This window comes from Otolemur garnettii, unplaced genomic scaffold (genome assembly GCF_000181295.1).
Source record: "Otolemur garnettii isolate 467f Iridium unplaced genomic scaffold, OtoGar3 scaffold00026, whole genome shotgun sequence".
Taxonomy (NCBI): domain Eukaryota; kingdom Metazoa; phylum Chordata; class Mammalia; order Primates; family Galagidae; genus Otolemur; species Otolemur garnettii.
This window is the reverse complement of record NW_003852421.1, coordinates 10,174,506-10,190,029: the sequence shown is the minus strand read 5'-3', so window position 1 is coordinate 10,190,029 and position 15,524 is coordinate 10,174,506. Positions and strand designations below refer to the sequence as shown.

General features: G+C 35.4%; 1 protein-coding gene across 2 annotated transcripts in view; it reads left to right on the top strand.

The window, feature by feature from the left end:
* Positions 1-15,524, top strand: part of RANBP9 (RAN binding protein 9) — a 92,266-nt gene that overhangs the window by 36,399 nt on the left and 40,343 nt on the right. For both annotated transcript variants that reach the window (XM_023512274.1, XM_023512275.1), the window contains exons 3-4: positions 9,434-9,486; positions 12,126-12,293. In XM_023512274.1, the coding sequence (XP_023368042.1) occupies positions 9,438-9,486; positions 12,126-12,293 (217 nt within the window). In that variant the 5' untranslated portion in view covers positions 9,434-9,437. The remainder of the gene's footprint in view (positions 1-9,433; positions 9,487-12,125; positions 12,294-15,524) is intronic.

Here is a 15,524-nt window from a genome sequence, read left to right as displayed (position 1 = left end):
AGCCTCCCAAGTAGCTGGCACCACAGGCGCCTGCCACAACGCCCGGCTGTTTTTTGGTTGCAGCTGTCATTGTTGTTTGGCAGGTCCAGGCTGGATTCGAACCCGCCACCTTAGGTGTACGTGGCTGGCGCCTTAGCCGGTTGAGCCACAGGTGCCGAGCCCTAGAGTCCTCTTTATGTCTAGTGTTTTTTAATTTATTTTCTGCTTTAATGATCTGTCCAGTTCATGTCATTACTCCATCTGTCAGTGGAGTGTTGGAATCCTTGGCAATTGAGATGCTATTGCTGTTGTTTATTTCTTTGCTTACTTAGAAGAATTTGCTTTATGAAGCTCAGAGCTCCTGTGTTAGGTGTATGTACAAAGGGTGCAAAAAAATGTATTCAATTTTGGGAAAGGAAAAACTGTATTAAAATTGTAATAATCAATATATACCAATAACAAAAGATGAATACAAGTCACATTTGACTTCTGCAATTACAAGAGGTGCTCCAAGTAGTTACCATAAGTGTCTAGACCAGTGGTTCTCAACCTTCCTAATGCCCCGAACCTTTAATACAGTTCCAAGGGTTGCAACCCACGGGTTGAGAACCTCTGGTCTAGACATTTCTGATTATGGCAAAATATTGCTTGAGCAACTGTTGATCAAAGTGTCTGCTTACATCACTGTGCACACCATTTCACAGTACCATGTGTCTCTAACTTACTGTGAATGCATGCAGTTGTTAGATGCGTTGGAGGTTTTGTTGCATACTCACGCCTCCATTGTTGCTGTACTTCCACAGCATTCTCAAATTTCAAATACAACTTCAAGATTGTCTTGTGCTCCTTTGACAACAACTGTGTTTCCACTATTTTCTTTGACTGACCTGCCTGTTGCGTGGTGATGAATTTCTGGCAGGATGTGTTCCTCAGTTAGTCCCTCAGCTGGGTTTTCCAGTCTTTTTGCCTTTTCTTCTCCCTTGAATATATATAATGCCCAGGTGAGGTTCATACTTGCCGTCCCTGGTTTGCGGGCCCAGTGTGCTAATCACTGAGCTATGGTGGACAGCTCTTTTGTGGGATTTAAATTATTTCTGGTGTATCTTTTTAATTTTGTTGTGGTTTTTTTTTTTACTATAGTTTTTGAGTTATTTTTAGTGTTTGCTCAGGCAATTATTCATATAATATCTTAAAACAATGTTATTTGCACCTGTTGTCCCAGCTACTTGGAAGGCTTGAAGTAAGAGAATTGCTTAAGCCTAAGAGTTTGAGGTTGCTGTGAGCTGTGACACCATGGCACTCTACCAAGGGCAACATAGTAAGACTCTATCTCAAAAAAAAAAAGTAATTTGGCTTAATACTAATTTAATTCCAATAGTATGTTAAGGTTTATTTCAACATACTTCATTTCTTCCTTTCTCCTTTGTGCCATTATTGTTTTGTAAATTTCATCTATGTATTTTGAGCTCACAGTTTTATAATTATTGCTTTGTATGTTTTAAATCAGACAGGAGAAGGAAAGAGTTATAAAAATATGGTACATTTATACTGTTTCTTATACTTCTTTTCTGAAGTTCTTTATTTCTTTGTGTTGATTTGAGTCCCAGTCTAATGTCTTATCCTTTCATCTTGAAGGATCCCTTTAATATTTTTGTATTGAAGGTATTACAATGACAAATTCTTTCATGTTTTGTTTGTTTGGGAATGTCTTACTTGTCCCTTTTTTTGTCTTATAGTTTTGCTGGATATGGAATTCTAGGTTTATAGGTTTTTCTCTTCCTTTCACCCTGTAGAATAAATATATCATCTTACTGCTACCTATCTTTCATGGCTTCTGATAAGTCTCTTGTTAATCTTAGTGGGTTAAAATAATGCTGTTTAAAACAGTAGTAATGATGCTTTGAGGAGTTTGTGACATGAAAGAGAGAGACATGAAAATAGTAGCATAAAAAATGTTGTTACAATGGGGATATATTCTAAGAAATGTTTTGTTAGGCAGTTCTGTTGTTGCGCAGACTTAGAGAGTATACTCACGTAAACCTAAATGGCATAGCCTCCTATACACCTAGGCTACACTATGGTAAAACTTGTCTGTAAGGTACAAACCTGTGCAGCATTTACTATGCTAAATAAGCACAGTGGTATTTGTGTATCCAAACATATCTAAACAGAAAAAAGTACAGTATAAATACGGCATAAAAGATAAAAAATGGTGCACCAGGGCATCTCCATTATAATCTTATGGGACCACTGTCATATATGCAGTTTATTGTTGACTGAAAAAATCACTGTGCTAGTACATAATTGTATATAGGTTTTTAAAAGTATGTCTTGCCAGCATGTGATACACATACTAATTTAATCAGGAATGTAATATGTTAAAGATACTTTTTTTTTTTTTGAGACAGAGCCTTAAGCCGTCGCCCTGGGTAGAGTGCTATGGCGTCACAGCTCTCAGCAATCTCCAACTCCTGGGCTTAAGTGATTCTCTTGCCTCAGCCTCCCTGGTAGCTGGGACTACAGGAGACTGCCACAACACCTGGGTTTTTATTTTTTTGGTTTCAGTTGTCATTGTTTGACAGGGCCAGGCTGGATTCGAACCTACCAGTTCTGGTGTGTGTGGCTGGTGCCTTAGTTGCTTGAGCTGTAGGTGCTGAGCCTAAAGATACATTTTTAACTCATAAGATAATAATAATATGCTATAAAAAGGCATAGGAAAATACACAAAATAGTTATAAAAACAAAAATTAAAATTAATAAAAACAGAAAAAGATGAATGGAAAGAATAGATGGACAAATAGCAAGATACTACGCTTACACCTATCTATAACAGGAATTAAACTAGAGTTCTTTTTATTCTTTGTTGTATGTGAGGCATGAACAGTCATTTGTATAACAATGATAATAAACATGTATTTTGAGATGATCTATGTTGACATGCTGATCTGAAAAATCTTAATGTTCATTGCTCTTTCAAAAGCTATAGTCCAGAATAGTAAATTTCTGTTCATGTGCTTAAACAAATTCTGCCTTCTCCCTTACTGTTGAGTTTGAGCTTGTTTTGTATGGGCTGCAACGCCTCAGACGTCTACCAGTTCTTCAGTTCACTGTGAGTTATGAGCCACACCCATCTACATCTGTTGTTACAAATTTCCCTCTGGCAGATAACCCACCTTTCATGACTTTACAATAGCTGTAACTCTTACAACACCCATTTCCTTAAGCAAACTTCAAGTCTTTTTTCAAAGGCAAAGTACAAAATACGTTGTAGTACTTATACATTCCTCAATAATCTAATGTGTAAAACTGTGCTGTGGTTTTTATTGGGTTCCTATCCTTTCAGTGTTAGCAGAGTTTTTAAATGCTATACTTTTAACCCCATTTTCCCCATAAACTTTCTAGCTTTTATTGCATGATTTTTGTATAGCATGGTGACTTTTTGTGGAGCTCTTAAGTCATGTGTAACAGAATTCACTGTAATTGCCTTATCTTGTTTCTTCATTCCTTTGTTTATCCATTGATCCGTCTTATTTTTTGATGCATTTCAAGGTAAGTACACTTTACTTCTGGCCACTATAGCATGCATATCATTGATTAATTATAGTTTCCTATTTGTTTACATGTAGTGAAATGTACTGATCTTAAGTGTACTGTTGAGTTTTGGGAATGCATACATCAATAAAATACAAACTTCTATGACAGCAGCAGCAGAATTCTTCATATTCCTTCACAGTTAGGCCCTCTCCCACCTTTTCAGAGGGAACTACTGTTTTGACTTTTTTTTTTAAAAAACATAGATTAGTTTTTTCTATTCCAGAACTTGATAGAAAAGGAATCACATAGCATATACTTTTGTTGTAAGGCTTCCTTTAGTCAACATTAACATTTTTGAGATTCCTTCATGTTGTGTGTATCAGTAATTTCATTTTCATTTTTATTACTGAGTTGAATACACTACAGTTCATGTAGACATTCATATATTTGCTGATGGATGTGCAGGCTGCTTTAAGTTTTTTACTATTGGCTCGGTGCTTGTGCTCAAGTGGCTAAGGCACCAGCCACATACACCTAAGGTGGCGGGTTAGAATCCAGCCACCAAATAACACCGAGCCCGCCAAATAACAATGATGGCTGCAACCAAAAAATAGCCAGGTGTTGTGGCGGGCACCTGTGGTCCCAGCTACTTGGGAGGCTGAGGCAGGAGACTCGCATGAGCCCAGGAGTTGGAGGTTGCTGTGAGCTGTGATGCCATAGTACTCTACCCAGGGTGACAGCTTCAGGCTCTGTCTCAAAAAAAAAAAAGTTTTTTACTATTGTGAAGAAAGCTGCTGTGTACATACTTGCACAAGTCTTTGGTAAACATGTCTTCATTTCTCTTTAGGAGTGTAATTGTTGAGTCACAGGGTTTAGTGCCAGGCTTTGTTTCAAAGGTTATACAATTTTACATTCCCACTAACTATGTATGAATGTTCATATCATGCCATATCTTTGGCAGTGCTAATGTTTTTGGGCTTTTAAATTTTAACCATTCTGGCCGGTATGCCATTGTCTCTCAGGGTGGTTTTAATTTGGGTTTTCTTGATGACTGTGTGGAGTGCTTTTTCATGTGTTCTTGAATGTTTGCAGTATCTTATTTTTTGAAGTGTCTGTTCACATCTTTTGTCCATTAAAAAAATTGAGTCTTTTTTTTTTTTTTTTGAGACGGAGCCTCAAGCTATCCTCCTGGGTAGAGTACCATGGCATCATGCTCACAGCAACCCCCAACTCCTGGGCTCAAGCGAGTCTCCTGCCTCAGCCTCCCAAGTAGCTGGGACTACAGACGCCCGCCACAACGCCTGGCCAATTTTTTTGGTTGCAGCCATCATTGTTGTTTGGCGGGCCCGGGCTGGGGATTTGAACCCGCCACCTTAGGTGTATGTGGCTGGCGCCTTAGCTGCTTGAGCCACAGGCGCCGAGCCAAAAAAAATTGAGTCTTATGAGAAGTTTTAAATTTTGATGAAATCTAATTTAAGAGCTCATTATTTTATGTGTGTCCTAATAAAGCTTTGCTTTATCCTTATGTCACTAAGGTATTCTTACATTTTTTTTTTTTTTTTTTTTTTAGAAGCTTTATAGTACCCTGCCTCCAGGCTTGGGTGCTGTTGTGTTTTATATTTTCTGATGCTATTATAGATGGCATTTAAAAATTTTTCATTTTTTTATTAGTTTATTTCCCTAATATTTGCTGTCATTAAATGCAATAGATTTTTGTATACTCAGTTTGTATATTGTAACCTTGTTAAATTCACTTAATTCTCATTATTTTATAGATTTGTTAGGCTTTATAAATAGTCTGCAAATAGAGCCTATTTTATTTCTTCCTTTTTAATTTTTATGTCTTTTGTTTTTCTCTTGCGTTGGTGAAATGGCTAAGATTTGTAGTACAATTTTGAATAGAAGTGATTAGTGCTGCTATTCTTGCCTTCCGGTATTTAGGCAATGGTGGTCAGTATTTTACTATTAAGTATGCTAGATGTAGGATATTTGTAGATATAGGTTGAGGAAGTACCGTTTTTTTCTTAGTTTGCTAAGAATATTTATTGTGAATGGGTATTATATTTTGTCAGGTATTTCTTTTATGTAAGTATTTACATGATCATATGGGTTTTCTCCTAATATGGTAAAATATGTTGATTGGTTTCTAATATTAAACCAGGCTTTGTTCTTGGGTTAAACACTACCTGATAAAGATACCGTATCATTTTTATATATTATTAGAATTCCTTTTTTAACATGTTTGCTGAATTTTTATTTCTGTTTTCATAATCTACTGAGAATACTACACCATTTTATGTAAAATGCATTTCTACATTTGTTCCCTCTTTTCTGTCCTTTTTGCTGTAGTTGTCACATGTATTACATCTACATTGGTTATGAATGGTGCAATACATGTTGCCATTTTTGCTTTAAAGAGTAATGTATTTCAAGAAATTAAAAGTGCTTTTCTTAGTAGAGGTCTGATGGTGACACATTCTGTTGTTTTTCTTTTATCTGAAAATGTTTTCATTTAACTTTTATTCTTGAGGGATTTTTTCTCTAAATATAACATTTTGTGTTAGTAGGCTTTTGTTGCTTTTTGTTTTTTTTTTTCCTTTCGGCACTTTTGAAGGTTTCATGCCACTGTCTTCCAACTTCATAATTTCTGATGAGAAGTCAGTAGTTAACTCAGTGTTCCTAAGAAAGTAGTATGTCATTTTTCTCTACCCGATTTCAGTATGTTTTTTCTTATTCTTAAATTTCACCAGTGCAGTCTTTTTTGTATTATATTTCATTAATGTTTGCCAAGCTTCTTAAATCTATAAATTATGGTCTATTATAATGGACCATTTAATGGTCTATAAGTTATAGACCATTAAATTTAGAAAATTATTTTGTTATTTTTTTCTGCCTCAGTCTCTCTTTTTCTCCTTAGGACTCTGATTATATGTGTATTAGACATTTTGATATTGTCCCAGGGATGGTCTTTTTTCTTTCTGCTTTTAAGGTCTATTTTCATGTTTATTTACTCATTTTACCATCTTCAATCTGTCTTTAAGTACATAAGCAAATATTTATTTTAAAAACAGTATAAATTTATTGATTACAGTTCTAAAGGCTAGAAAGTCCAAGATCAAATCTCTAGTAGACTGAATGTCTCTTGATAACTCTCTGCTTTATAGATGACACCTTCTATGTGTCTTCACATGGCAGAAGGGACAAATAGGTTTCACAGGGCTCTTTTATCAGGGTACTAACCCCAGTGCTAAGGGGGTAAAGCCCTCATGACTTAATCAGTTCCCTAAGGCTCCTCCTCATAATATCACCACATTGGGGAGTAGGTTCCTCAACACATGAATTGCGGGGGACGCAAACATTCAGACCATAGTAGTTTCTTTTTTTTTTTTTCCCCTGGAGTTTCCTATTTTTTTATTTAGAACAAGCATGTTTCCCCCTACATGTAGTGTTTTATAATACTTAGGTGCTTTAAATTCCAACATGTGGGATCATTCCTTGTTGTTTGTCTTTCTCCTAAACATGGATCATATTTTCTGGTTTCTTTATATGTTAAGAAAGTGTGAATTATATCCTAGCACATTGCATATGAATGATAGACTTTTGAACTCTGAGTAGCATTTTTGTCAGTAATTCATTTTAGTGACATATTTTGTCATTTTCCATGCTGATTATTATTTCTTTGTTCATGTCATCTGTTTTTACTTATGTCCTCACTTCAAATAGTTCTTTTGTGACTCTGGATAATAAACTATAAGCTTTTATGTGTCTTAAAATAACCTTATTTCCCCCTTATTGTTGCTGCTTTACCTGGGAATTAAGTTCTAGGTTGATATTTCTTCACCCTCAATACTTTGAACATACTGTGCTATTGCTTTTTATCATCAGTTGGTGGTGGTAAGAGGTTTGCTTTCAGTGTAACTGTTGTTTATTGGTACATAACCTGCCTTTTCTCTCTGGTAGCTTTTAAGATTATGTCTGTCATTGATATTCTACAGTGTGTTTTAACTATGACTTAAAAGTATGCATTGTGCATTTGCAATTCAACAACATATCTTTCAACTGAGGAAAATTATTAGCTAAATTAACCCGGCAAGTACTGGTGCTCTACTCCTTTTTAGTGATTGTGATTCCTTTGTTTTTTTTTAGAGTATATTCTTGAATATACTTATTTTTATTTTGTAATCATATTGTCATTGATGTATCTAGATTAAGTTTATGTTCCAGTTGTTTATTTTGTTGGCCTCATTTTGGAATTTTGTTTTTGCAGCTTCATTCTGATTGGGAAATTTAACATTTATCTTCATTTTGTTAATCTTTTTCTATGCTATTTTCTCTTTCTTGTAGTTTGTACCTTTTAATTCACTGCCCCCCCCCCCCAATCCCAAGCCAGATTTGTATTAGAATTAACAGATTCTTGCTTCAGGATGGTATTAGGAGTATATTGCACATTTAGTCATGATCCATTCAATAACTGGTTTAGTTCCTGGTCAAGAGGCTTCTTTCTACTCTTTTCCCCCTAACTAGGCTACGTGTCAGATAAGCTCTAGCCCAGGCAATAGGTGGTGTTGGTGTATTCTTTGCCTTCCTTCAGTAGGAGATGCCTAGTTTACCTTTTGGCTTTAAGCAGCAAGCATGGCTAATGCCCCTCTTGTGGAGTTTTTTTTTTAGTGCTTAGTTCCCCAGAGAAGGAAGGGGAAGGGAAGGGGGAGGCACTTCAGAGAGTGGTCATAGAACAAGAACTTTGCAGGCCCATAGCTATATCCCCTCTCACAGCTTTGTCTTTCTACTTCTCAAAGATTGTCTTGTGTGTTATTAAAATGTTTTTCTTATATCCGGCAACTTTGCCAAATTATCTAATTAAGTGCATTTGGTGGATTCTTTGGTTTTTCTATGTATGTAATCATATCAACTACAAATAAACTTACCTCTTGATACAGTCGTATTCAATTAGCCTTTTAACAAATTAGATTTGCTTTGCTTTTTTCTTTCCGCATCCGTACCTATAAATATATTGCTTTCTGCTTTTTTCTTTTTTGAACTCTCTTCATCAGGTTTTACTATTAATGGTTTATACGCTTTTGAAAATTAATTGAATACCTCAGCAATTACTTTTCCTTGTGTATTTCTTTTATGGAAATTATTTTGCTTTAATCTTATAAGTGGATAACTGAGTCCTCTGTTTAGGTAGATTTTATTAATTTGCTCAGTTTTAGAAAACCATTATATAAATATGCTAAAAAGTACACATTAGGGTAATTTCATTAAGTATTTTAGATGCTTTGATATGAGTTTGACATTTTTTCCGAATGTGAATCTTTGTCTCCCTTTTGATTTTGGTGGTCTAACTTTTCACTGTTCTTTAGGAAACATGTTTGTTTCTTATTTAACATTTCTTTTTTTCTTAGAAAAAAAGATTGTGAGATGTCTTAATCCTACATAATTACAATAGAACCTTCATAGTTGACTACCTCCCTATAATGTTCACCTCTTTAAGTTGACCTAATTTTCATAGACCAGACATGCACCACGTGTACCTGTCAGTACAGTAGGCCTGGTTCCTTATTTTGACTGGTCGACCCCTATATGTTCACCAATCTGTTATAGTCCCTTAGGTGGTCAACTTACAGAGGTTCTACTGTATCTGTAAGTAAGTTTGAAAGATGTTATAGGTAGCAGAGTTCATTGGTATTACTCATACTTTGGTTGTGTTTATGAATTATTACTGTAGGAATTTACTGTGAATCTAGGTGTTATTTATGCTTAATATTGACCTTTGTTGCTGCTGTGTAATTACTTGTAATAACATTTTTGTAGCTATAGTAGGAGTTTCAACTTGGACTTGGTTCTGCTAATATTTGAGAGTGCTGGGTGATTTATACACATATAACTGTAATAACTTGCTTTTCTTTTTTCCCAACAGTTACATGGGAATTGGTCTTTCTGCTCAAGGTGTGAACATGAATAGACTACCAGGTACACTTGTAATTGAATTATGTAGTATTGTGATATTGTCTTATGGCTAGGACCTAGTCAAAATTTTCAAGCAACAAATTGAAGTAGTTGAAGATATTGATTTACTTGTCTCTATCACCTATATCATGAATTCCAAGTGGAAGCGCAACAGTTTTTAATACATTTAAATTCCACCTATTTACCAAAACTTATAAAGCATACGTACCATGCTTTTTTGTTTTTTATATTTTTAACTGTAAGTGTGTAGTCACAAAAATATCAGCTACTTTAAACATTTCATGTGGCTGGTTCTGCTTGTTACACATCACATTTCTTTCTGGCCTTTAACTCATCTTCAGTTATTTAGTGTTCTGGGAATATAGACTAACATTAAAAGTAAACTGAAGATGGTCTGAATTGAGATGGCAGACCTATTTCCTGATACCATTTATCTGAGGGAAGTCATTCTTGGATTATGTTTTCTAGTATTCTATTTACTAATGTTAAAAATCATTTGGGGGGAAATTTTTTGAAATATAAAGCAAAACAGCCAATAAAAACCACATGACGTGCTATAAAACAAAGAAACAAACCAAGCTAATGTAGTTGTCATCTAATTGTAATCAGATGTGTTAACTTAATATACTTTCATTCTACCTTTTTGCTTATAATTATACTTGAAAGAGGATTTATTTTTACTTTTTTATTTTATTTCAGGTTAATATGAGGCTACTAATGATTCGGTTACATTGTTTGTGTTTGTTAGGTAGAATCCCTGTTGTAGTTGTACCCCTCACGTGAGAGCACACCAATCCCCCTTGTTCCACCCCACTTCCCTGAACTTGAATTGAATTGAGGTTTTCTCTTGTGTGGATGTGTATTTGTTCATCTGTTGGTTTCATGTTAGTATTAAGTACATTGGATACTTCTTTTTCCATTCTTACTTTACTAGGGAGAATGTTCTCCAGCCCATCAGGTTAACATAAAAGATGTAAAGCTTCCAACTTTTTTATGGCTGAATAGTAATCCATGTTGTGTGTATGTGTGTGTGTATCATAGTTTATTAATCCATTCATGGGAACTTGGGTTGTTTCCACATCTTTGGCAATTGTAAATTGAGCTGCAGTAAACAATCTAGTGCAAATGTCCTTGTGATAAAATGATTTTGTTTTTCTTCTGGGTAGATACCTAGTAATGGGATTGCAGGATCAAGTGGAAGGTCTATTTTGAGTTCTTTGAGAATTCTCCATGCTTCTTTCCCAAGCGGCTTTATTAGTTTGTAGTCTCACCAACAATATGTTCCCTTCTCTCCTCAAGTGCACCAGCACCTGTGGCTTTGGGACTTTGTCATGTGGGCTGTTCTTACTGGGGATAGGTGATATCTCAAAGTGATTTTGATTAGCATTTCTCTGATGATTCAGGTCGATGAGCATTTTTTCATGTGTTTGTTGGTTATTTGTCTGTCTTCTTCAGAGAAGGTTCTGTTCGTGTCTCTTGCCCAGTGATAGATGGAATTATTTGTTCTTTTAGTTGTTGTTGTTGTTGGTTCATTTAAATTTTCTATACATTGTAGTTATTAGCCTTTTGTCAGATTGGTAAGTGCAAATATCTTTTCCCATTCTGAAGGTTGTCTGTTTTCTTTAATTGCTGTACAGAAGCTTTTAAGTTTAAGTTGCTTTTTTAAATTTTTGTTGTTGTTGGAATAGTTGATGGAGTTGTCTTCATAAAATCTTTACCCAGGCTGATATCATCAAGAGTTTTTCCCATGCTTTCTGCTAAAATTTTTATTGTTTCATGTGTGAAATTTAAATCTTTTATCCATTGTGACTCAGTTTTTGTAAGTTGAAAGAGGATTTATTTATTTATTTATTAAATGATAACTATGTACATTAATGCAATTCTGGAGTACAGTGTGGTGTTTTCATATACAATTTGAAATATTTTCATCAAACTGGTTAACATAGCCTTCATGTCATTTTCTTAGTTATTGTGTTAAGACAATCATATTCTGCTCTTAGAAAGATTCACTTGTACCCTTGTAAGATAAACCATAGAAGTGATCCCTCCAATCACCCTCCCTCCACCCATTCCCCCTTCCCTTCTCCCTCCCTGAAAGCGGATTTACGTGAGGTTTTTATTATTTGAAAGCTCTCCTTATAAACATAACTGTTAAAGTAAAAATCTCTTAATAATGATGCAGACATATCTGTATTTTGGTGTGGAGAGAACATAAATTGTTTGACTTTTATTTGATCAAGACCTTGAAAAGCTTGTGATGACTGAATATAACGTAATCTGTTTTATATCAAACTATGTGCATTTCTTTAAATCAAATCAAAGAAAAATTCTTTTGGTCTGTTAGCAAAAAGAAATATTCATGAAAAATGTATTCTGCTGTGAATATTGCATGTGTTTTTTGGCGGGGGCAGGTATAAATTCTTTCTGTTTAATACTTAGTGTTCTGTGTAGCTAATTTATTTTCCTTAATGTTGTAAGTTACTTCATATAGAAGTAATTATGTGACATAATTGTTGAGAATTTAAGTGTACATTTGGGAATTTTATCTTTGTACTATTCTGAATTATCATAATCTTACTGAATAAATCTAGTACAGAGGGACCTTATTTTTCATTATAAATATGCTGGAATTTTCTCTTCAGGTTGGGATAAACATTCATATGGTTACCATGGGGATGATGGACACTCATTTTGTTCTTCTGGAACTGGACAACCTTATGGACCTACTTTTACAACTGGTGATGTCATTGGCTGTTGTGTTAACCTTATCAACAATACCTGCTTTTATACCAAGAATGGACATAGTTTAGGTACCAAAATAATATAATGATTGCATGTAAAAATAACTAAATATTGTGATTTTTGTACTTCTAGCATGATAGTCACATTTATTGTGCGATTCTCTTTTATAGATCAGTGCCTCTGGGAATAGTTTCTTTTTTATTCCGAGGTGGAAGATGGGGAAATAGTGAAAATTTATATTCTGTAAAGGCCACCTCTAAGATAAATCCATTCTATGTACAGGAATAACTGTAGAGATAATCCCCACACCAAGATGTTTATTCTATAAAAAGAAATGCCAAGAGTTTTCTGCTTTGCTTTGAATAAAACCCTTCACTAGTATGATTCAATTCTCCAGGTAATAGGTGTTTAGAAAAATGGGCTGCCATTTCTTAGAATAGTATAAGGAATGGTAACAAATGGAAGGAAAGCTTGATGCTGTCAGTATATGAAGGGTGTTGACATACTCAGAGGTCAGACCTGCTCACAAAATAAAGCTGGTAACTACAAGTTGGTTTTGTGGAAGGGAGCAGAATCAAGTAAGCAAACAGTAGCAGAACTTGTCTAAGAATACAAGACAGGTGGCTAATGAGACATATGAGTTAATGAAACTTGAAGACACCCATCCGTTATAAGACTGATGGAAAGTTAGGAGTTTTAGTTGACTATGCATTCATAGCACTTCAGATTTAAGGGTGGTCATTATATTCCCTTTTCTTAGAAGTTTTTCTTTTCTTTTTTTTTAAATCCTGGCATGTATAAAGGATAGCAAGACTGAGGCTCTCGTCATTTTTTAAATAGAATGGTTTTACGTTATACTGTTGGTTCTTGGCTCATAACAGATTATTTCTAATGAATGGAAGCAAAAACTCTGTACCCCTAGAAAGCAGAAATTCTATTTTGCTTATAAGTTATATTTTAAAATTAGACTGCAAGTAATATGTTGAAGCACGTAATAGATGTTCTTTAATATAACATAGTAGTTAGTTTTTTTGTCATAGTAGAAGATTCTAAATTTCTGGCTGCATTGGTAATAGTTATTCTTTTTTAATGTCTCAAAATATTTTTAAAGTTAATTCTTTTTTTTTGTATTTATAGTTGGCTTAACATTTTCTGATGTTAATTTTAATTCTGACATTTTCTGTGTTATCTGACTTAAATATTTCCCAAGTCTACAAAAGATCCTTATATTTTCATTAGTAAAATCATGTTAAAGACTTTGTGCAAATTATATATATTTTGTGTGATTCGATTGTTGTGGCCAATTGGCCTTGAGGGATAGAGCTACTTTATTTGTTGTTACTGTTCTGACTCTGACTTGTCAAAGTGATTAACTGAGATAGTCTTAGTTGGCTCTGGTGCTTAGATGTTTAAAGTCTTAAACCAAGAGAAATCTGCTTTAAGGTATGACCTTTGGCTCAAAAATGGAAAAGCACACATTTTTTAAAAACCACAATTAGTCTTTTTGTTTTTGTTTTTTAAAGATAGAGTCTCACTTTGTTGCCCTCAGTAGAGTGCTGTGGCATCACAGCTCACAGCAACCTCCAGCTGTTGGGTTTAGGTGATTCTCTTGCCTCAGCCTCCCAAGTAGCTGGGGACTATAGGCGCCCACCACAATGCCCAGCTATTTTTTTGTTGCAGTTTGGCTGGGGCTGGGTTTGAACCTGCCACCCTTGGTATATGGGCCAGTGCCCCACTCATTGAGCCGCAGGCACCACCCTACAATTAGTCTTTTTAATACTATTAAAACTTTCCAGAGATGAAATTTTATTTTGAGAGATGGGAAGATCACAGGTGGTATGAATTTATTTTTTTTCTATCAGATTTTCACAGATATTTACATTGTATTTTTTCTTGGTTAAGTGTCTCAATCTTTTGCCTAGGCTGGAGTGCAGTGGCATAGTCATAGCTCACTGCAGCCTCAACCTCTGGGGCTTACACAGTCCTCCTACCTCCGCCTGTTCTGAGAAGCTGGGACTATAGCCACATGCCACCATGCCCAGCTAATTTATTTTTTAATTCTTTGTAAAGATGAGTTCTTCATATGTTCCCTAGGCGGGTCTTAAACTCCTGGCCTCAAGCCATCTTCCTATCTCCCAAAGTGCTGAGATTACATGTATGAGCTACCGCGCCTAGACAAGAAAGTTTTTTTTTTTTTTTTTTTTTTGGGCCAGGTTCTCAAGCTGTCACCCTGGGTGGAGTGCCATGGCCTCATAGCTCACAGCAACCTCTAAGTCTTGAATTCAAGCCATCCTCTTGTCTCAGTTTTTCTATTTTTAGTAGAGATGGGGTCTGGCTTTTGCTCAGGCTGGTATCAAACTCCTGAACTCAAGCAGTCTGCCTGCCTTGGCCTCCTAGAATGCTTAGGATTGTAGGTGTGAGCCACCATGCCCGGCCAAAGAAAGCTATTTTTAAAATGTAGATTGCTTCTTAAGAAAAGGGTACCTAATGATGAAATCACATTTTAATTTTCAGTAAATTTGAACATTTGACATTATTCATTCGTAAGTCTAATAAATAATTTAGTAAGCACATAGAGAGGAGATAAAATAGCAGTTAATAAGAATTCTTTTGTCAGACTTGCCAGAATTTGACTCCTGGCTTTTATACCACATGACTTGATAGAAGTTAGTTAACATTTCTGTGCTTCAGTTTCCTCATTTTCTAGGATAGGATCACTCCCACATGAAGGTGGTCAGAGTAAAGTGAAGGGATACATGCAAGATTCTTAGATCATTGCTATGTAGTATCATTGTTTGCTGGGCTGTGGCCTAGATGCCAGGGATACAGTAATAACACATTGGTGAGCAGAAATTAGTCCTTTAGAACAGGAGTCTACAAGCTGTGGTCAAATCAGCCTTCTATCTGCTTTTATGTGAACTTTCATTGGAACTCAACTATAGTCATTCATTTACATATTGTCTACACGTGCTTTCCTGCTACAAATAGCAGAGTTGAGTATTTGTAATAAAGACTCTTCGGCCTGGAAAACAGAAAATATTTACTGTCTGGCTTTTTACAGGAGAGGTTTGCTTACCTCTGGTCTAAATTCCAACATCTTAGAAGATAAAATACTATTCAGTTGCTATTCCCTTGTATTTCCTAAGTGGATGATTTCTGCCTAAAAGCGGATACATTTTCATTTCTGTCTCATGAAGGTTTTCAAAATATACGTTTGCTGGCTCGGCGCCTATAGCTCAACCGGCTAAGGCGCCAGCCACGTACACCTAAGGTGGCGGGTTCGAATCCCCAGCCCGGAC